Source organism: Chanos chanos, chromosome 3, assembly GCF_902362185.1.
Source record: "Chanos chanos chromosome 3, fChaCha1.1, whole genome shotgun sequence".
NCBI classification, from domain to species: Eukaryota; Metazoa; Chordata; class Actinopteri; order Gonorynchiformes; family Chanidae; genus Chanos; species Chanos chanos.
In genome coordinates, this window is record NC_044497.1 from 8,537,308 (window position 1) to 8,561,529 (window position 24,222).

A 24,222-nucleotide genomic window follows, 5' to 3' on the forward strand; every position below is an offset into this window, starting at 1 on the left:
ACACACCGAGACCTTCTGGCCTGAAGTTCACTGAAGACTTTTGTCTTCATCAAGGCGGGCCATGACAGAGACAGAGACATCTTCAGGGCCTCCCAGATGGACCGGGCTGGGAAAAAAGATGAGTGAACAGACCGAGGGCTCATTACAAAATGAGGGGAATGTAATGTCAGGTCCAAGCCATCTCTCCTTTACATCCACTTCCACTGGACCTCTTTCCACATGTCACTGTTAGCGGCTAATTCATGACTTCTCAGTCCAAGGACAGAACAGCAAATGTGTTTCTATACATGAGCTCAACTTTTAGAACCAGAACTTTGAGGACAAATAAGATCTACAGAAGATCTGCTAATAGAACTCTGTCATAAATTGACTGTGGTCGATTTATTGTGAATGATGGGATGAGGTTTTAGAAAAACTCTTTAGCCTGGCAATTTCTGATCAAGTCAGACTTCAATACTTACATCAGTCTATACCGCTGTTTTTGAGACAATGGACTTCTTTTTGCTAGAGATTTATCGGTGTTTTGTTTTTTTTTCGCTTTTCCATTAGACTTCACTTCTGAGAAATGATCTGTGTTTATCTGATGCTAGCGCATGAGCACATGCGAAAATACATGAATATGATTACTGAAATATGAAGTGAAGTGCAGTGGTGAAAACTCATCAGATGAGGAGTGTTTTCTTTTCTTTTTTTTTTTTTTTTGAAGGAGGGGTCAAATACATTTATTTAATCGATGATTCTGTAAATCGGAGAGTTCTGTGTATCGTGTTCATTCAGTTTACAGCACTGATGGAGAGTCTAATGCTGTCTGATGAGAACTGCAGGTTTAGAAATGAACTATGTAAACGAAAGGAAAATGAGTTTCAAGCTATATGCGTCAGCTTGGCATACATCACCTCTGTCTGTTAATATGGGATTTTTCTTTTCAACATTTTGAAAGCCATTAAATATGATTTCTTATTAAGGACCAGGAGACATTTTTCTCATGTATCGCTCACATTTGCTTTCTGGTGTAGATCTTCTTTAAATGTTAGGATTAGGGTTATGCCTTCAGACACTAATAAAAAAAACATATAATTAACATAACATTTTTATCTCAGAGATTTTTTTTTATATGTTTTGCAAAGATTTTTAAGAACTCTTTCTCTGCTCTTTCAGAAAATGTAGTTTCCTAACCTTAATGGTCACGTTAAGCCATCCTTTGGAAGTAGTCCCCGAAAACATGTCATCTGTTGGAAATTAATCTGGGTATATTTATTTTCATTACTGTTGGGTGACAGTTTCTTGTCCAAGATGCAGGATTGATTATGAAATCCCGGTTTTGGGTTTCTCGTGACGAATGAATTGAATAAGAATATGGAAATATGATCAATCATTGAAATGAAGATGGACAAATAAAAAGTGACAGAGAGTGAGAAAACAGTGATTAGCTAGACAGCTGCTCTAGCTGATATCAGGAAATGCATTCAGTCATCCTTATGGAAAACCATCTATCTGTTTGTTTGTTTGTTTTCTCAATAATTCATCTTCTCCCATAGTTCCCGTCTCTTTGGAATGACTCATTTTGGTTGACTTTTGCAATTTATTCTTTTACTCCTTCAGTTCTTGATGCGTTGACACTTAAACTCGTCGACATCCCAAAATTGTTTTAGCTTTAGGTGATACATACAGGTGATACCTCAGCGGCGGACATGGAAAGTAGATTCCGCACAAATACACCAGATTTTTTTATTAGGTTTCATACACAAGTCAGCAACACCTATTTGAGGAACAGTAGAGTCTGCCTTTCCTTGTTTTATGATATACAACAAACTCAGTCTAATCAGACTAAAAGCATAGATATTTCACCCGCCGGCACATTTATGATGTGTTTTTAATGTTTATTCTTGTGACCGTATGAATTATTTGAAAGCAAGCTGGACATCAATGAGAATGCTTTCATTCACTCTTCCTATCTGGAAATGTGGGATGTCTTTTTGCAATCATTTAAAGACCTCCAACCACGCATTCCAGTCAGACTGCTCGTTAACAATCTATCAGCAATGTACTGCCTTGTCACTGAGGTTTTTTTTTTCTTTCTTTCTTTTTTCTTTTTGGACTTGGCACAGCACAGCACTCGACGTTGACCTATAAAGGTTAAGTGAGTTTCGAGGGAGTTTTTAAAGTCCTACCCGAACGTGTTTTCTTCCAAGCTTTCTTGCTGGCTTCATTTTAATCAACTCTGTAAGGTGGTGTACACGTCTGTATTTTTTGTTTGTCCTTGTTTGCTTGTTTGAGTAAATTGATATAGAATAGCTTTAATAACTCTTTTAGGGCTAGATTTATACTTGGCACCACTAATCTGCAGGTGGCCGAGTCCAATAATTTGTGGTTTATCGTTTAAGCGGAGGTTTTGGACCTTTCCTTCTCATAATCAATTCATTTGGTAAAAGCCTTTAAAATACAACTCACGCAAGAAAGAGCTTTTATTGAGCAGTAGAAGGGCGGGGGGGGGGGGGGGGATGCTGTAAAATAAAATACAACCTACTGGTGGGGCAACCATATCCTTTATGTTCCGCCACTAAAGCCCTCAGAAAACCAGAGCTCTATCACACTGTGGCTATTAAAGTGAAATATGTAAACACAAAGTAGCTTTTCATCACACCAGGAAAGACTGCACACGTAACACCAGTGGAGAAAAGAAGTCCCATGCTATCACTCCAAGGTTCTGTTTCTACTTTCTTTTTTTTTTTTCTTTTTCTCTTCGTGACTGTTACTAATCACCTCTTTGTCGAATCAAAAGTTGGGCGTCAGCTGAAAGAGGGCCCATGATGCAACGTCTGAAGGGGTTTATTTATCTCAAGGCCTGGCTTTTATCCTTTCACAAATGGGCTCAGAGCTCCAGAAGGAGAGGTTTGGACCCATGGGAGTCGTTCACGGACACTGCCGCTATAGCTGTGGCAAAGAGCTGTGTCTGCCCCACATCCCTTTCAATCAGAGCCAAGCAGACGAGCGACATCCTCACAATAACTCACGGGGGGGGGCGGGGTATCTTGTATACACAGGCACCACTGTGATCCAGGTGGCAGCGACCGATGCAGATGACCCCACGTATGGGAACAGCGCAAGGGTGGTCTACAGCATCATCCACGGACAACCTTACTTCTCAGTGGAGCCTAAGACAGGTACAGTCACAACGGTCTTTTACAAACCACGCATGCACTAACCACACGTAAAACTCATTCGAACGTCGTAGCAGAGCAGTGACACTGTATTGCCCTTGAAATTACATTCATTTACAGACAAACAAAAAGCAAACAGCACTGCCCTTCATGAAATTAAACACTAAAGAATGACTTTTTTCAGGGTGTGAATAAAATGCGGCAAAATATTTTTCTGCTCGGGTAGGCATTAAGAGCTCTTCACATTTTCTATTTTGTATGGACAAAATACAGTGACAAACAGTCACAAACATCTCAGACTGGTGTAACAACACGCTAGGATGGCAAAGGCCCTACCTTACTGTCAGAAAATGCGTACACTTTTGGTACCGACGTGAACATTTGAGAGCCCATTATGTTGTTGTACACAAAGGAAAAAAAGAAAAAGGAAAAATTCGTATACTGAAGCACCAAGAGAAGTGTACGTGTACGCGCCAACAATAGCTAAGCAAAGGTCAAATTCCCCTCGCCTCTTAGGGAGACAACACTCTGGTCTAATTGGACTGGGATAGAGTGACCTCAGCTTCCATCATCCAGAGAACAAAAGGACAAAACACACTTATGTCCATGTTTGTCTGCCACAGAGTGACTATTCACTGAAGTGGCATATTGTGGAATTGCTAGTTTAGATCTCCATTACAGCTGTCAGTCCAACTGGAGCCAACAGAAAATAGGATAGACTACAAAGAGGAGTTATAATGTTTATGTTGAAAAAGAAAAAAAAAAGCAGTATTCTCAAAACTGCATAGCACTGATCACCACTGAGAAGCAGGCTTGAAAAAATTTGAAATGTTTGTTTGAAAGATTTTAGATGCCATCGTTCGCGAGAGCTGTAAAACGAAAATGGTTTGGATGGTACTGTGGGCGTATTGTCAAGGTGATAGTAGCCTTTTAAAAAGCCCCCCAAAAAAAGAAACTCTGAATGAAAGCCTGAAAGCAAACAAACAAGCGAGAAAAAGAAAAAAGAAAAGAAAAGAAAAAAAAAAAAGGACAAACATAAAAAAATACACACCAGTTCTGCAGAGTGCTGCACTGTTGTGCTTTTTAGTGAGTATCATAATAAAGAGAATCTGCAGAGTAGATTACATCTCTACACAGTTTCCCTCAACAGCGAACCAGACAAGGAGAAAATCCTCTTATCCATTTGTGTGGAAACATCTCCCTGTATGGTCCTCTTTGAGTTCTTACCATCTCCCAACACTGGACTGAATTTCAGAAACAATGACTTTTCTTTATCAAACACTTATAAATCACGACCATTTTCCAGTTTCTTTCTTTCTTTTTTTTCTTTTTGGACAGCTGCACACCACGTTGGTGTCAATGCTTTGTGAGTGTTAATGCTAACATGTTAGTTTGCCAAACTGACTGTCGTAGTTGCCGCACTATTTTCAATTAACTTGTTAAATGTGTGATAATTGTTCCTTCCAGCTTTACTGATTGCCTCCACCTGGGTCCCGCCTAATTTAGATGGACTTAAATCTCTCCTCATTTTCACATTGACGAAGGTCTCGGAACAAAACAACGTTGCATTAATTGCTTTTATTACCATAGAAGACAATGTTTGTTGTTATTCAGGAAAAACTTTTTCAGGTGTGTGTGTGTGTGTGTGTGTGTGTGTGTGTGTGTGTGTGTGTGTGTGTGTGTGTGTGTGTATGTACATGTGTGGCTGCAAAGACCTCTGGGAATGTCAAAAGTGAAGCACCCATCTTGTTTCAATACTGTGGTGTGTTCCACGTGTTAAGATACAAATATGAATTATCAGGTGAGGTGTTACATCGCCTGCAGAGGATAGAGCAGAAGTGTTCGTTTACGCTGATTGGCAGGTTGACTGGGGTATGTGTTAGTGTTTTTTGCACGCAGGTTACCTTGATATCAAGATGTCATAAATGCTGTCAGGTAGTGCAACTACCTGTCAATCAACAAACAATATCATTTAAAAAAACGTGCCATACACCTGTCCCTGATTATTTCTAAATTACACACTACTTGTGCTTCCACTGCTCCACACTGCCTCCGCTCCACTCTCTCTTGTATGACATGGTGGGACATTTACGTACAGATTCAAGCAATAGATGACAAACAGAACAGCCTTATATCCTCCATTTCTGAGCGTATGACCCTTCTTCTGAAATCTACATTGAACTTATGCCAGATGATATATCTGTTTTTTTTGGGGTTTTTTTGTTAGACACCAATCTGCTGGCTGTCACATTAGCATTGTAAAGTGAGGATACTTTGACAGGAGCGCAGACAGACACATGCACTGTCTGGGCTCCCATCGACCGCCCCCATAATCCTCTTTCACGGAGAACGAGTGTTCCCCAGGGGGAAATCCGTGCTGTCACACAGGATGCAGTACTGAGGCCCACCAGACAGGGTCCAGTCATGAATTCGACCGTACTGAACACGATGGAAAAGCCAATGTCACTGTTTTGTGGTGCTGTTTGTAGAACTGTGTGGACTTTTTCTTTTTCACTGTTGGTTTTTTTACTGTGGGGCTGTATAAGCTTGCCCGTGTGTGTGCTTCAGAACAGTTATTAAATATGAATCTCATTCCACACGTGATTAACATTTTTTTTTTCACACATGCAGTGTGAAAAATCAAACTCCTCTAAGAAACCTCTTCTTTGACAAGATTTAACTGCGGTTGGGTATACTTCACACATAGGGCAAAAAGGGAGCCGGCAAGAGTCATGACCGACAATCATCCGAACCTTAAATCGCTATAAATTATGCAATATGAAATTTCAGGTAAGCACAGTGCAAATAGTGAACATTTTGAAGTGGAGGAACAGAGAATTGACATCTTGAAATGCCTTCAATCAACATGATTAAATTACCATGTGAAACTGAATGACTTAGATTCAAATCAGTTAAATAGCATATAAGAGCTCATAAAGAGGTATGGCTGCTTTCTATTTAAAGACTAATTACCTTGTTGGAATATGAGGGAGTACTTTATTTTTCAATACAGAAACATCTGAGAGATCACCCTGGAGTTAGTCTAATGAACTTCTTATACCGTCAGTTGAGGCCCACTTTCTTGAGACTCAGTCGCCAACCTGACCCAAGTAACCAGGTCATGACACCAAAATGTAGGTTCTTTTACTGCTCAGGACTTACAGAAACCAGACATGGAGATATATCTTTGTGTTCAATTATGTGTTTTTTTTTATGAAAAAAAAAAAAAAAATCCATTGAATTATTGCATTGTAGCACACGCTCATAACATTTCTTTCAAGCTTGACCTTCAGTATCAGTCATAGGAAAAGGTGTTTTTTTCCAGAAAACACTGAGTATAGTTAGTTACAAACTGACTCTGGTTTTGTGTATTCAAAATTAGTTGAGAAAAAAAAAAAACACAGGTTGCAGGAAGCCATTACTTTTTTCCTCATAAGCAATGTACTTAGTATTCAATGAGCTTCACATGGAGCCTAGCTGCTTGGTGTGCTATTAATAAACTGCAAAATAATATAAAATATATAGTTTCCACAGCTACATTTTCTAGCAGCATATAGCATGTTCCAGTGGGTAACTTAATGTCCTTATATCAAAGGTGATTGAGTTTTCAGACACACTGATTTGTTCTTTCAAATACAGAACAATGACAATCACAACAGAATTAGCTACCATATAGTGCCAGTCCAAACGACTGCTGGTCACCATGACAACATACGTTTTCTCTCATAGCTAGTCACAACTGTTCACATCCTCCGTAGCGTGACTTCAACATAAAAACAAACACACGGACACATGCACACACACACTCACACGCGCACACACGCATGCACACACACACACACACACACACACACACTCAGCAGACATGTGAACTCCTGCCAAAGTTAAGAACAGCATCTTAAGTTTCTAGTCTTTTAAGTAAAATTGCTGTAATTAAATAAATAAATAACAAATATCTCAAGTAAGAAGTTAGTTGTTTAAGAAGTCCGAAGATTTTATTTTTAGTGAATGTGATCTTTCTAATGTCAGGACATATATGTGCTAATCAGCAAACCTTTAAAAATTATGTGTTTTAATTTGTGACAGTTGCATGGTAATGATGAATACTAAAAGGTTACATTGAGGCCAAGAAATCAGACACAAACTTTCACCCACAAAGTCACTTTAAGTCAGTCACTAAATTCTAACTGATGTTTTTATGCCCATTTTTGCCTGCAAGGGACATGATATTTTAAGAGTTTGATCTCCCTCTCCCTCTTTCTCTCTCACTCTCTCTCTCTGTCCATCTCACAAACACACACACACACACATACATACACATACACACACACACACACACACACACACCCTTTTATTTGATACATGATTACTAACCAGCTAGTTTTTCCATGAAAGGCCCATTTACTCTCGCGGAATAGCTGAAGAGGCTCTTAGCACATTACAAGTGCGAAGAATCATCTGAGAACCGTATTCCAAGAGTTTTACCGGGACTCAAAAGTCCACAGTAATGAACTCTTAAGGCCTTCTCTTGCCTTCTAAGTGTATAGATAAGTACCGACTCTGTTCAAATTCAGTGAAGTTTCAACTCTTAAGTCAGGTGGACAAAAGGGTAAGGGTGTTGTTCCTGATGGACAGAACTGCCTACAGGAGTGATTTTGGGGAAAAAAAAAAGAAAAAAAAAGAAAAAGAAGGTAGTGAGCAGAGGGAGAGGAACTTGCTGAAGGTTGAAGTTTTTGTTTGGCTCTTTCTTATTCTGGTTTAGCAAGTCTCCACGCTAAGGTCCTTAATCCCAAATTGAATCCTCAAGGTGCCCTTGGGGCTTAAGTGTTGGAAGCTGCTGTAACTACCCAGCCATATAAATATATTAGAGGACAAGGGGGAACATACTCTATGGATCAATCTGGCTTTTAGGTAAAGCATTTCTTAATGTAACTCTAAGAATTTTTCTTTTTTTTTTTCCTTTTTCTCTCTTTTTTTATTATTTAATGTCTGGTTGTAATAATTCATTTGGAAATGATAATGACTTAGTACTCATTGCAGAGGGTTGGAAGGAAAAAAAAAAACATTAGAGAAAAATTCTCTCTCGCTCATACACACACACACACACACATACACACATGCGCACACGTAGATGTCCTACCACACCAGGCATACCTCTACAAACCTACGTCAGCAACATCAAAGAAGAACATCTGGAAATGAGTCCACTGAGATATACACTGAACTGGATATGAGAATTTGATAGCCTTGTGAAGTTGGACTATAATGATCATTTTGTGTGGAGTCTGTGCTCCCTCTCTCACTGAAAAGACAGCAATATTCACAGAGTCCAGACCTCTGCTCAGACGCTCATTAAACTTAAACTGGATGGGAGATGCAAGGCAGTTGTACAGTTCAAGGTGACATACCTGATAAGATTCAGGTAATAGCAGAGAAACTTTTATTTGAAGGTGAGGCTACTGAGTGAAGGGAGAGAAGAAAGCAGACAACTGAAGACAGCGAGTTCAGAAAGGAAACCACTGCTCAGGGCTTAAGATGCTTTCAGTACATGTAATCCTGCTGTTACTTTGAAATAGACAAGGGTTCTTGGAGGTCCTGTAGTTGGATTTCCAGGTTTGCTAAACAGGTAAAAGGCTGCTCCACATTAGCTCATAGTAAGGGAGCATTGTGGGGTAATTGATTTGTTTTGAACAAAGCCTACCTCATCTTTCTCAGAACAGAGCAACATTGACAGAAACTGAGAGGTAATTTATGAATCCTGTGATATACAATTTTAAGTGCTTCAAATGAAATTTGTTTGACTCCCTAAAAATGACTGCCTAAACACTCTCTCTTTTTTCTCCTTCAAATCAGTCCTTCAGTTTTAAAAGACTTTCAGGGAAAAAAAAATACGTTGATGTTCTTAAATCCCTCATGACCTTAACCTGCGAACTGAGCTATTTCATGCTCTTAAACGATACAATCACGTCCCATTAACTGATGCTAAATCAGCGTACGGCTATGCATGTAAGACTGCGGTAAAACCCCTGAAATGCTACGGAAGCATCGGATTCGTTTTTTTCTTTTTTCTTTAATCAGTCCGTGCGTACCGGGTACTGGTCATGTGGTTGAGGCCCCTGTCTTCTCAGTAAGAGAAACTCAGTGCCAGCAGTAGACTGCTGGATGAGAAAAAGACCCAGGTCTGGTGTTCAGAATCAGAGCCTGTGTCCGTCACCTTTGGATCAGCCGGGCCATTCCTCTCTCCGGAGGCTCCTTCGTCGCTACATCCCGTTGTCACCGCCTACTTTCTGCCAGAGGAATTGTGGGACCTCATCTTCCGCTTTTGGGATGAAGCCCTACCTCCCCATCGCCTCGCCTGTCCTCCCTGTCCGGCCACCTCTGGTGGGGAGTCACCCTGATAAATGTGCGGTTGCATTGTGTCTGGCTTTTTGCTGGAGGGGGGGGGGGGGGGGGGGGGGGTGTCACGGCGGGGCGCAGGGGGCCAAGCCGTGGTGTTTGACGCAGGGGTTTTAATCATCGCCCCTCTGTTCCAGAATGGCACGGCGACAGGAGAGACTAACACACACACACACACACACACACACACACGCACCAAAAGGAAAGAACACGGCAGGGCAGGATAGGAAGAAAAGGGAGGAGTGGAGGAAAGGGGGCTTCCCGCAGACAAACGACAGCATGAAGACATGGCTGAGTGGATTAGCGACATGGCACTGTACTGGGAGATGTATGAGTGTTGCCGGTCCGGGGCAGAGCGGCATGGTTCCGGACACAAAGCACAGCTTCAGTCTGACCTGGGTCAGGATTCATAGCATCATTAAAACCAACCAATATCTTCCTAGCGTCACCACGAGGATCTCCCGCTTATTTTGAATAAGTACATCAATTGTGTGCGAAGCCTATATTTGCTTAATAAGATCAGCTGCTTTGTTTACTGCTGCTTGCGCATGGGCTACACTTTTAGTGGTGGTTTGAATTAGATTCTCAGAGAGCCTCTCATCTCTTTTAATGTTATCATTAGGCAGCTTTATTTAATGGATGTACATCTCCTCAGAGTTTGGTTTCCCCTCACCCTTTATTTACAACATCTGTAAGAGAGAAAAAAAAAAAAGAGACACTACTGGATGCATTATTGAGTACATATTTTTGAATTCTGTACCTCTTCCTGTGGTATGAGATTTTAAACCTTTGATGGGAGGCAGGAGGTTTGATCAGGATTCGCTGGCTTGTTCTCTGACATATGTCAGTCACCGGGGCTCTCAAGTGTCCTCTCTGCAGACCTGGTTTTCGTACCAATGCTGACTAATTGGCATGGTGGGTTAGACAGAGAGAAAGACACAGAGAGACAAATGTTGAAATCGATGGATGTTTTGGGGGTGTACAGAAACATGAGGCCACAGATCTGTTTGACAGATTCTTTGATAAGGAACATGAAGGGGGTCTCACAATGAAAGAATAATGGTGATCCCTGGCACCCTTTTTTTTTTTTTCCTGCCTCAAATATTGTTTGAAATGTAAAGATGCTTGTTCACAAAGTATAAAAAAAAAAGAAAAAAAAAAAGAAAATTGCAACCATTCAAGTCCTCTGTTGATTTGAAAAGGGTTCAAAAGGTGCTATTGGAAGAAAAGCCTCAAATAACCTGTTTAACCACACAGTTCTTTTGATCTTCACTGTACCTCTGAATAGATAAATATATGTGTTTTCTCTAACTCACAGCGAAATATCATAAAACGCGTTTGAATTTCTCTACATCTTAAAGATTTTTGGAGATCTTTATTTTGATGCTTTATTATAGATCCCTCTTTGGACATTTCCCAAATCCCAGTTGTTTTTCTATGACTTAAATATCAAGATGTGTTTATGGATTCCAGTGAGATTGGTTCGGTGACCTTTCATGGTGGGATTTTGTGTATTAGTTTTCTTTTGATTTGGGAGCAATTAGCTAAGCATTTGTTTTGGTCTCTCGTCTTAGAGAGAGCCAGCACTTTTTTTTTTTTTTTTACTTTTTTCTCCTCAATAATATTTAACATTGGTCTGTGTTCTTTGCTTCCTTTAATCTTCATACTGGACACACAGACAATTCTCTAGGCCAAATGCAGCATTTCGTTGACTAAATGCCAAATTTTTTCCTGAGTGAATCATCATTTGTTTACCCAATTAACTTTATTAGTTCTTTAGAGTGCACAGAGCATCAGACATTCTCAGAGCCTACACACTAATCACAAATTGGGCCTCATTTGACAAAGATGTCTTTAAGTATGAACTCCGTGGTGATGTAAGAGGTTTTTAATCATTTTCCCTTCACATCAGTTTCAGGTCGGAATCGCTGAGTTTTTGTTAAATGATTTGGAAGTGATTCATTAGTATGTGCTTATAACAGTTTATGGTGCTCTAGGCAAGGGAGTGTCATAGAGTTCAGTTCTGAAGTCTAGTTGAAACAGATCTCAGTCTAATATATCTTTGCCAAAGAATAATTTTCCTAAGGACACTTTGGTCATATTCCTCTTAAATTTGATGAGACTTACTATAAGATACTCATAACACACATTGCACACACTGGTTTAAAAAAAAAAAAAAAGTAAACAAAAATAATTTAAGAGAATGTAGAGAGTAAACCATAAAATGCAAATCTATACTGACATGCACATAAGGCGTATTAAAATAATGAGACAAGATAATAAGATGAGGCATATTAAAAACTTTGTCATGAGATTAAACCAAAAATACATTTATTTTGGGCACATAACTATGCATTCCATTTTATGATTAAAGTAATCTTCTGTATCCAATGTGAGTTTGCATTAAACATGTTTTAAGTAGATGACATAAATATTTGAAGTCATTAACTCTGAATCCAACAATAATTGCCTGAGGAGGATTAAAGTTAATTTTCTATTAATCTCTCCCTCAGTAATTTGGTTGGATTTTTTTTTTCTTTTATTTGCACCTACTCTAGATTGGTAGATTGTAGATAAAATACTGATTTCAATTTCTTTTAGAGGGGATTTTTTTGTTCACAACCAATTCAGTCAGTGAGTACGTTGTGCCCTGGTGCAATTACTTTGACTGTTAGCAGGGAGACTACCAGTCAAGTTACTTTTTTGTGCTAAAAGAGTGACTAACACTGTTTAGCGAAATGACAAAAAAAAAAAAAAATTATTGAAACACCATTGGCTCCATAGCTGGCTATGGTTTCAAACACAATCACACCTTGCTGGGGAAATGCTGGAATTGAAAGAGGTTTTTTTTTTGTTTTTTTTTTTAGCTTCATCCTACTGTTTTGACATTGTATCACAGCTGAACTAATTGCTGCCAACACACTGGAAATGGTCTGTAGATCCAGAATCCTGCAGAGTGTCTGAGCACATCTGTGAACTCAAAAAATGAGAGGCTGTTTTTGCTCAAGAAATTACAGAAGGGAAACCAAACATCAAAAGAACTGCTGGTTCAATTGTACCCCAGCTGCCAGTGGAAGCGACCAAATGGCTTCCGAACGTATACTATAAAGAAAATCTATTATTTTCTTGGCGCATGTTTTAACAGTATTTGACCCAGGCACAGGCCTGCTCTTCATGGCTTTCTCTTTATTTTTTTTTGCAGGCATAGTGAGGACAGCCTTACCTGACATGGACCGGGAGACCCGAGACCAGTATGTATTAGTCATCCAGGCCAAAGACATGGTGGGGCAGATGGGTGGCCTCTCTGGTACCACTTCTGTCACTGTCACGCTCACCGATGTCAACGACAACCCGCCACGCTTCTCTCGAAGTAAGAGTCCATGCCTCATCACCTCAAACGACCCCGCCAGCCCATTCCCTCCCATACACACATCAGGCTTCAGGTTCGTCTCACAGCTTGTGGCACTAACCCTCCGAATGTTCTCAAAGGACACATGACATTATCCATATTGGGAGCATTCAAAACGATAACCCCGCGGCGTGTTTGCATTAGGACTTGAGATTAAAGTCAAAAGCTTTTCACTTAAAGTAGCGATCACAGGACTCGGCTCACAGAATACGCTTTATGATGATACATCAGAAGGAGGCGGAGGTTTTTGAAGAGATCAGCTATCTTCATTTGGACGTATGTCGTTGCATTCCCCCCCCCCCCCCCCACCCATCTCTCCATCTGCTCACTTGTGTGCTTGTAGCAAGTTTCCTCTTCTTATCATCGATCTAAATCCCACACCGCATTCGAGGGTTTTTTTTTTAATTTATTTATTTTTTTAAATAAAATCCATATTTCCCTCTCTTTGCCTCCTTGCCACTCAGAGTGCAGGTGCATGTATTCAGCAGTGGCTACAGGAAACGTGGATAAATCGGGACAATTATTTCATTTATTTATTTATTTGTCCGCCCCCCCCCCCAGTCGTCGTCAGTCTATTTCACGGCTTGGCTAATGGGTTCCAGGCGAGGCTGTAGGATTCAAGGAGAGTAAAGGTGCCTCGAGTGATAATCCCAGGCTCCTGTAATCGGTTTTTACCACTGATAATGTGGCTACTGCCAGCCTCATGCTGTACTGCACGCTGCTCGGACTGTTACGAAAGCCAAGTCAATTTGCTAGACCTCAAGGTGCGTGTGAAAGCCATGGAAAGGCCTTGGGTAGGCTGCCCTGGCCTCCTCCACAGGTTGCCGGTGATGTTGTTTTAACCCTTTGCCATTGTTCCCGTTGAGACAGACAAAGGGCTGGGCCTTGTCATGCTCTCTCGCAACCCCTGTTCCATTGCCAAACCAAATCAATAGTATATTACACAGCATCAAACAGACTGGGGCAGAGTGAGTCCTCAGGCTGTATAGCTGGGAGGGTGGGGGGGTGCAGAGATCGAGGGGAGAGTCAGGCGAACCACACAGCAGGTGATGGCAATGCATTGAAAGAGAGAGAGAGTGAGGGAGGGAGATACTGAGAGAAACAGAGAGAGAGGATAGAGGAGAGGGGGGCAGACAGAGAGAGAGAGAGAGAGAGAGAGAGAGATGCAGAGAGAGTAAGAGGAGAGAGAAAATGAATAGAGAGGGAGAAAGCAATCTTTCGGTCTGTAAGGAGCTGCTATTCCATGGCAAATTAAAAAGCTATTACAGAGATTACACGCCAGCAAACAATGGGAGTGAAATTAGCATTGAGAGTGTGATGGTAGGACCACTGGGGTAAAGAGCACATAGAGGTCTGATAATGAGCTCCCTTCTCATGATCAGAGAGATTATAACTGTGAAGATGATCTCTATAGAATTTCTGTGATGCTCTGATGAATGTGGAATGATGAATCTATGGAGACACAGCTAAAACATGAATAATGCTCAGACATGGATAAGGTAGGATATATTCCAATGCACTACACATTCTGGTTTTTAGTCAATTGTTTAGATTTCATGTGTAATTTCAACAGAGAAACAAAGGCCTAGATGCGATGTGAATTCTTAGATGTAATCAACACTTTGCCGACGCCGGGGTGAAAACAATTGGTCTTCCCCCCTCAGGCAGGTGTTTTGAATAGAGTACCACTAACCCTGGTCAAATGTTCACCGGTGGTCACTGATGGTCTAGTGTGTAACTGCAGCTAACGCTGTGTGAATAGCTTCAAGCATGTTTCATTGTTCAACAGCTCGAAGCGTGAGATGCTGCGGAGGAAGGCTTGTCCCGCATGTCAGAGAAAGTGTGTTCTCGTCTTATTCAGATCATTTGAAGTGCCTGGCATGTGTGGGGGAGTCTTACAAAAGATCATGGGTAATTGAACATTCCAAATTGTGAAATGAAAGTTTGGGTTTCTTTTCTCCATCGGGAAAATGAGATTTAAAAAAAAACAAAAACTTTCAAACTCAGTGGCATGAATCGCAGGATTCCATCATTTTCCACTTCCCTTTACATAAAACACTTTCAGTTTCATTCCTGAGGAACAGAACGAAGCAACACAGTAAAGTATTGTCACACACACTCAGCATCTGTGGCGCTGAAAACTGGTCGTTTTTTTGATCCAATTTTAATCCATTAAAACTCCATTGTCTCCATGTTAATCAAAAACTTCTCACCTCAACAAATACCATCATGTTTATCAGAATAGTAATGATGTCGCATCCTTCATGTGACCCTAGTCCATACAACATGTCTTAAAATATCTATTTTTAATTCCACATCAAGATTTCATATCTATACTCATTCATCCTTCATCTGTTGAGTCTTTCTTCTTTCTCTGGTTGGTCATAGTACAGAGTATCTGCTCTTCACGCCTTGATGTGGTCTGCCTAAAGCGCTGTTGATATCGCTTTGAAGGTTCTTTGTCAAGCTGAATTTGCTTTAGAATTCCTCAGTAGCATTCAGGAGGTGAATGGGTCTGAAGTAATTACAGTCCAACCCTTTCTCTTCTCCAGAATCCTATCAGTACACTGTACTGGAGTCTCTGCCCCTCGCTTCAGTGGTGGCCAGGCTGAAAGCCACTGACGCAGACATTGGCTCCAATGCTGAGATGGACTACAGGATTGTGGATGGGGATGGCCCAGGCATGTTCAAGATTACCACTGATGAGGAAACACAAGAGGGGGTCATCGTTCTGCAGAAGGTAATGGAGCAGATTAAGAAACCACTTCCTCTCTTATAAACACACTTATGTATTACTTAGGAAAGAAAACACATTATGTGAAATAATGCAGTAATACAGTGACGGATGGGAAGTGAAATGGAGAACAAATAGAACCAGTGTAGTTTACACGTTTCTCTGGAGCACAATGGAACAGGGAAACTTTTACTCTTATCTCTGATCAAGTTTTAGTTTTGTTTATTGCATTGTCTTTTGTTTTGCCTCTCACATTTTTGTCTCTACTTACTAGTATGTTCATGAAATCGCAGCTTACCAGAGTCTCAAATATAAAGGCCATCGTAATCCATATGTCTGGTCACAATATGGATCTGATAAACCACCTTATTATTTTTCAAATGTCTCAATTCTGCAGTGTTTTTTTTTTTTTTTTTTACTCTCCCATCTGGCTGGTCGTCTTTTTCTTCTTCTTTTTTTTTAATGTGATCAATAATCAGCTTTCACAGGGCACTGAGTCAATAAAAACCTTCCAGATGAGAAATGCATTTTAGTGAGGATAAGCCCATGAGTACGCGTCTGCATCTTAAAGGTTACTGAACTTTACGGCTTTCATTTTTTTCTCGCTCACTCTGGAACAGTTGGATATTCATTTTTGAACTATTCTTGCATATGATTTCAAGTCAACATTGTCTGTGCATATTATACATATTACAGTACACATTCAATATTACAGAGTTAGAGGAGCAGTGTCTTGTGTATTGTCTAGCACTTAGGAAAATCCCTTAAATTCATTGTATGTGCACTTCTTTCTTTCTTTCTTTCTTTCTTTCTTTCTTTCTTTCTACTTCTCTCCCTTCTTTAGCCTCTAGACTTTGAAACAAAGAGCAACTTCTCTCTAAGGATTGAGGCCACCAACAGAAATATTGACCCCCAGTTCCTGAGCCTCGGCCCGTTCAGTGACATCACTGCAGTGAGATTGATGGTGGAGGACGTGAATGAGCCGCCTGTCTTTTCCACACCCCTCAGTAAGATGGTGGTCTCTGAGGCGGCCAAGGTGGGCACCATCATCGGATCAGTTTCTGCCCACGATCCAGACTCCTCCAACAGCGCCATCAGGTATAACCCTCACTCACAAATCACAGTTCAGCTTTACAGATCATCTTTATGATTTCGAACAAATCATCTTCAGTAAAGTTGATTCTCTTTCTAGAAAAACCACCTATGCTGAGTCTGTCTAGTTTGCTTGTTCAGAATTCGATATGCATTTGTGTTCTCACATGTGTGGATGGCTAGTTTACACTCCCTCAATATTTTGTAACTTCCAAAAAAACCAAAAAAACAAAACAAATCAAAACAAAAAAAAAAAAAACTAGAACAGCATCACAATTTATATGATAAATTTGGAATTTGGGATTCTCTGTTTTCCTTTTTGAGACACACACACACACACACTAACACAATTAGCAGTTGTAGTAATGTAGTGGATGAATGCAACCTGTCATAGCAGTGTTGAAACTACAAGCCATTTTCAGATTAAAATGTTTAAGACCCCTTTATCAATAACTATTTTTTTTCTTCTGAGACGCATTTTTTTTCCCTGTCGTGGTTTGGTTTAAAAGGACAGGCCGAACCGACCAAGGACACTGGCCTCGTCCACCTTGCGTTACTGTTTATGGAACAGATTCTGCAGAAGGCCAGATGGTATTTCTTTTTTCCTGATATTTTTGCCACAGCAGCAAAAGTGAAAGGGCATCCCGGAATGGGGATGTGCCCTCCTGTAGAAAAAAAACAACAACAACAACAAAAAAAAAAACAGACAGTCAGCACATGACATGGGGGGGGTTCAAAACCAACAAACAACCATTCAGACAGACCGTCAGCTTTAATTCACTCAAAGAATGTTCTGCCCAATTATTGGCTAATTTGAAACACTATTACACTGCAGCCCTGCTTGGACTGTTATGATTGTCAGTAAATTTAATCAGAGCATTAAATTGCTTGACCATTGTGGTTGCTAATGGTTTCTTTTTTTTTTCGCTTCTTTTTGTTGGTACTTGTAAAGCTCCCGTTCCATTTGACTGCAGAAGTCGGACGTCATGCCGCTCTCTTTTTACATTTGAATAACATGTCGTATGTTGAACTCAGACATCAGTTATTATTGTCTATGTGTAGATTCTTTTACATGTACCATTTATTTTTCATGTACTGTCGTTATATATATGTCAGTTCTTGTATCAAAATGTTAAAGATCGGAAAAGCAAATGGTGAAACTAATTTGTTGATTTTGCGGAGAAAACTTATCAAGGAGTTTTAATTGGGATCTGATTAGACCAGATGAAGCTGATGTTTGGCATGTCTGTGTTGTCAGTCATCTTAATGACAGCAACATCTGGAGGTAAAGCACAACTGATTGGCACAGGAGTTAAAAAGCAGATTAAATATTCCAGTTTTTTAAATAGACACTAGAAATTCCAGAGTTACCATTTTTAACTTCTGTAATGGTGTATGCCATACATTTTCAAATATAAATATTTATTTATGAACAGAGTGGTGCGTAGTATTTATATATATATATATATATATTTTTTTTTAAATGCTGATCTGATAGCCTTGCCAAAGGCTTGTACCACATTATTAATAGAGGGAGGGACTGAGATGGCAAATTGCAGTGTGCATTAGTAGTAGTGGTGTCTGTATACCTTCATGTGACGGGAGTGCATTTTAGTCTGTTTGAAAAATTACAGTTGTGTGCTGCAGTTCATTAAAATAAAGTAGATTAGCATCCCCTATTGTCTTCATTATTCACAAGTGATTTGGGAAGGAGAATGTTCTCACAGTTTATCTGACTCAGCATCAGAGAGAAAAAAAAAAAACAGTGTTTGATAGTTGAACCTCTGCATCACATCTTGTAGGAAAAAGGAGTATTGCATTAGAGGTGGACTTTGGTGGTTATTGAGTAGTTAGCAAGCAGGTGTGGATGATGCACTGTGGATAGTTCAGAATGCTGGGCAATGCCTGTGCTCTCTCGATGTCTTAAGGTACTCCATTGACCGGAATACCGACCTGGAGCGTTTCTTCAATGTGGATGCTCAATCGGGAGTAATCAGCACAGCCAAACCGCTGGACCGTGAGGTGAACTCAGTCCACAACATCACCATCTTCGCCATGGAGAGCCGTGAGTAGACAAATGCATTCGTAGCCCTTTGACATCCTTATGCCAGGTGTCTCTGTGTCATTGTAAACCTCTGTGGACCCCCTCACTTGCTAATTCTGTCTCGCCTTGCCCGTTTTGTCTCTACCAGTGTGACTGCATTAATGTAATGTGCAAGTACATGTGGGTCACAATAGGGATGCTAATTCAGACCCTTGGGATTGGTCTTGACCCCATGGCCTCGTTGTGTGACGGCGAATAAGAAGAGAGATGCTGACTAAGGCATGGGGGAGGGGGTGTGGGGGGGGGGCGTTCCTGCATGCTGTTTACTATGCAAATATGATTGGCCCAAGGTGACAGGTGCACTCCTCATAGAATACAACAGTTACAAGGACAAAGTAGCTTTCACTTGCCCTCTGAGTCATACTCTTCTCTCCCACACTGCACAAGGAGTGTCTTATACTACAACTGACTGAGAACATTAAAGCTTTATAAACAGGTAATTACATGGCATTATGTATACTGAAGGAGTTATATTATAGAGACTGGCTAGCCCATCATCACCCTTTGTGTTGCAATGAATAGCTTTTGTGATACTAATGCTGTCAGTGCTGTTGGCTTTCAACTCTTACTTCACATTTTCTCCCGTTTTCTCTCATTAACAATCTTCATAACCGGTTTTGTTGACGGATGAGGTGTTCGTCTGCGCGTGTTTATGCGTGCATGTCTAGCAGTTTAGCCTGGTTGCCCGAGAGGATGTTCTAGTAACTTTAAATGTGTGAGTGAGAGAATGTTGTTTTTGTATGCTGAAAAAAAAATTCAGTTTGTCCTCATTTCACTTATATATCCATATATATATGACTGCTCACACTCAATCTGGGACACTTGATTTACAGTGTCTGAAAAAAAAACCCCATATATGGGGATGTGAAATGGGATTTTATCTATATAAAACATACTGGGAACGATGTGTCACCCAATGTGTTCTCCCCTTTTTTGCCTTGTGTTTTGTGAGGAGGAAAAAAAACAAGGTGGTCTGTTTTTTTTTATTATTATAATATATTTTTTTTCTTATTCTAACCTCATTTCTGTATTTTCCCCCAACCTGTTTTTAAATCTTTATTGTTACACTCCCAGACTTTGCAAAATCAGTCAGTGGGTCTACGCAGTGGTAAAATATGCAGAAACACACAGAGCTGTTGCTCACAGCTGTGTGCAGAATACGTGATGGGGAGAAAGCATACTCAGCTAATGCAGCCTTATGTGAACCTAAAGTGGGTATATCTGATTAGCTGAGTTTTGACTTTTTAAATTTGATAACATGTCGCAGTGGGTTAGTGTAAATAAAAGGCAAGGTTATTTTTAATTAAAGTCTCAACTTCAGCAAAAAAAAAAAAAAAAAAAGCAGCATTGGCAAGGTTGTTTCTGTCGTGTCATAAAAAAATATTTATTTTCATTTCCTTCATGTTTATGTCTCCTTAATTCTGTCTGTACTGAATACCTGGGCATTAGAGGTAGACAGTAATAACCGAAAAAAAGCATGCCTGCTCAGTGACGCTGATAAACCCACAATCTTTTGTCTAAGAAACAACTGTTTAGTTCACCAAATGAGACTGTTGTTACTGTCACAAATTGGAATAGAACATGCCTGTGTACAACAGTGGTTGCCATGCAACATCTGTATAACAATCTGCAGTTTACCTGCTGATTCTCTGTGTCACTTTTCATTGCTGCTGGACAAAATGCAAGAATGCTTCATTGTTGACACAGTAGATTTGTGATGAGCTTTGAACACATGTTTGTGTATGCTATTAAAAATTTGATGTCAGATACAAAAATATTTACACTGATCCGCTCACTTCATGAATGTACACTTTTCATAATAATGTCATGTCTCAATGACAGTATAATCATTTACTGCCCTGGGCTGGTGGCATACGGACATGTGTGCTGTAATCTCTGTGATGGGATACAGAAGATACATAAGAAGAAAGTAAAAAAAGAAATGAAGAAAAAATAATAGGTACCATTTTGCTGCAGAGTTTATACTGCTGTTACTGAATATGGATTCAACTTGAGGCAGTAAGCATTAACGTTAACCAGAGTTGACTATGACTGTGCCCTGAGGATGGGTGGGGGCGGGGGGGGGGGGGGTGTGTGTGCTGTGAATGAATGAATGAATGAATTCATAGTTATTTTTTACACCATGGCATCTTTCTTTCTTTCTTTCTTTCTTTTTACATGTATTGATTTCATTCAAAATTACAGAATAAGAAAATACAGCCTAATACAAACGATGACTTCAATTTATATGTTGAATTTATAGTAAAGGTTTCAGTAAAAACACTCAGGATTCATCAAAAGCTCATTAACTGACATCCTATATTAATCTGCAACAAACAATGGTAACTAATGCATAACACAGACACTAAATCGGTGCATTAAACAAACTATTTATTTAAACTGAACTAACGGATTAATTTCCGAGTTTGCTCACGTGACACAATCATGTGAGCTGATGTCTGCATCAGCTAGCCAGCCTAAGACAGACAAACAAATAAAAACAAATAAACAAACAGACAGACAGACAGACAGACAGACAGATAGATAGATAGACAGACAGACAGACAGACAGACAAACAAACATCATCGGGTGTCTGTTGACGTTGCCTGTTTAATAACTGGGTGAATTTTTTTTTGTAACCCTCCACACCTGCTTTGGTTTAAGCGAAATTTTCACTGAGTTGAATTTATTCTGTAGAGAGCAATGGACCATAATTCACTCCAGGCTTATGCAGTTTTGATCAAAAGGTAAAGAAAATATTTGACTGAATTCTCTCATTCTTTCTCCACCACAGACAGTGAATTATGGAACGACGTGCTCGATAAAGAGAAAATCTGTTATTTGTGTTATTTCTTTAATCAGCTTCTCTTTGTCTTTTATTTCGTCAGATTTTAGGTCAAAATAACACAGGAGCACAGCTAATCCATTACGTCAGTGATTTTATCTCACTGCTTAAAAATGACAAAACATGCTGATGAAAAATATACGTTTTGAATGAAAATAATTGCACTGAGAAATTCTACACAGACACGTCGGATGAGGGACAGCCACTTTAACGTCTTGTGAAAAGTGATTTTCTGATCATACAAATCTTATTGGTTTACAGAACAATTGTACTTGACATGCCATTCCTATGTTGGATGTGTGTTTTTTGTTTTTTTTTTTACTTTTATCTATGTTTTACAGAAAACTGGCAGCATTCATCACAAGGCACACTTCACTTTTTCTCATTGAAAGAACAATATCTTGCATGACAGCAGAGCAGAACATGAAAGCAAGAGCACTAGAGAAGCATTGCCCCTGTCAAGTTTCTTTTTCATTTCTCTCTCTCTTTCTCCATCTCTCTCTCTCTCTCTCTCTCTATCTCTTTCTCTCTATCTCTCCCTCTCTCTCTCTCAGAGGATCCGTCGCAGGTGGGACGGGGTGTGGCCCTCATCACGGTGATGGATATCAATGACAATGCTCCAGTGTTCGCCATTGACTATGAAACCCTCCTGTGTGAAAACACTGCACCTGGACAGGTACATGTGCAGCCAATCACTCATAACAACTCACAAACTTCACCGAATCCTATGTACTCCTACCCCAAAGCCAGTCAGTACACCTCTCTTTTCTTGCACCTGCATTTGTATTTGTATCCGTACTCTCTTTTGACTATATCTATGAGTTAGGGAATGCTAAGATGGTAATGCAGTCTAAGATTTGATTTTATTCGCATTATATGAGTTGGACTATATGCCATGGACGAAGTGCTTTTTGGAAGTATTGAGATTCTGTTTTTTTTTTCTCTTCATATCATCAACATATGTTAGTGTGGTTACTCAAGCGTATATGATTTACAGCTGATCTGACACGTATTCCATTGGAAATGTAACTATATAATGAAAAAATATTTGTTTCAATGTTTGCATGTCAGATGAAACTATACAGGAATCATAGAATATGATTAAACAGTATTATTTTGCATAATTTCCAAGGGACTTTACACCATTACTGATTTTTCATATGTGATGTTTGTAGTTAGTGTCATGCGTGAAGTGTGTTTGTATCGAAAGAAAGAAAGAAAAAAAAAGAAAGAAAAAAGAAAGAAGACATGTTTAAATAACATAGGGGTTGTATTAAATTTTCTCTCTGACTCCCTGCTTTGTGTCGCACTGCATTCCCCCTTGAGTTATTTTGCATTTGGTCTTATTGTAGCTGTGACTAAATGCATTTATGTTAGCAATTTGTCTGCTCCTGACATTTGGAAAATACAATCAGAGAAAAGCAATGAAAAACCAGATTGCCGACCCACGTAAGTGCAATTGATCAATTTGATGCATCGGTTTAAAAATGGCTATTAGGCTTAGTCTTTAATGTATATTTGCATTATTCCTGTAAGAGGTATTTGTCACTGTTTTGCTTGCGTCCCCTACTGAAAAAAAAAGAAAAAAGAGAGAGAAAGAGAGAGAAAAAAAAGAGATAATGAATATATGCGCTTTGTGTTGTAATGTTATATTTCCATTGTTTTGTTTTTGGTACAGAGTCTCCCTTTTTTGTATCTTTTAGATTTATTGTTGTATTTTGCTGTAGCATAATCTCTGATGGCAGTACCACACTATGAATATCTATCCTATGTTCGCTTAAATTCTCTCTTCCTGAACACTTCTCGTGAGAAACACTCTAGTTCATTATCCTATTGTCTGTTTATGTCAACAGTCCATAACTTATCTTAACTGAGAGCTACAGTATCTCGGCATCTTGGAACCGCATTGTGGCATCCTTCATTTCCAACTGTTCCTGTCACTAACAGACTGTTTCTATTTTATACCACCCAAAAGCCAAGACCAGGCTGCCTTCTCCTGGTGTTGCCTCTGACAGGCATGAAATAATAACATTTGCCCTGGTCTCTCAACGCCGTGGTTCTGTAACACTGCAGATTATCATGGGTTTGAGAGAGCTTGTAATAACCTGCCATTTCTCAGTGGCTAATTAAAGCCATCTTGCTTCCGTGGCCCTCAGAGGAGACGGCGGTCGTTACGGATCATCACTGTGTCGGTCTTACGCCACGTTATTAATTGGTATTACGTAGAGGGGTTGGGGCTCGGTGAGAGGAGGAGAGGATGAAGGGGTGATCAATTCTCATTGCTTTCATCGTAGACATTACATCCATGAGTGGGCACCTTTAACACACCAAAGCCCCCACCCCACCCCCCACCCCCCCAGATCCCACCAGCCCAACGGGTATGAGTGGCTGGCAAAACACAGAATGCTGGCAGGATAGTCGCACCATCTGGAGTTGACGGGCAGCATCGATTTGATTTTGGTGCCACCTTGAGCACTGCT

General features: G+C 39.9%; 1 protein-coding gene across 1 annotated transcript in view; it reads left to right on the forward strand.

Moving 5' to 3' along the window:
- LOC115806521 (cadherin-7) overlaps window positions 1-24,222 on the forward strand; it is a 55,973-nt gene that overhangs the window by 20,611 nt on the left and 11,140 nt on the right. Inside the window, exons 3-7 of the mRNA XM_030767265.1 lie at window positions 12,760-12,927; window positions 15,519-15,706; window positions 16,545-16,798; window positions 18,721-18,857; window positions 22,297-22,418. Coding sequence (XP_030623125.1) covers window positions 12,760-12,927; window positions 15,519-15,706; window positions 16,545-16,798; window positions 18,721-18,857; window positions 22,297-22,418 — 869 coding nt within the window. The remainder of the gene's footprint in view (window positions 1-12,759; window positions 12,928-15,518; window positions 15,707-16,544; window positions 16,799-18,720; window positions 18,858-22,296; window positions 22,419-24,222) is intronic.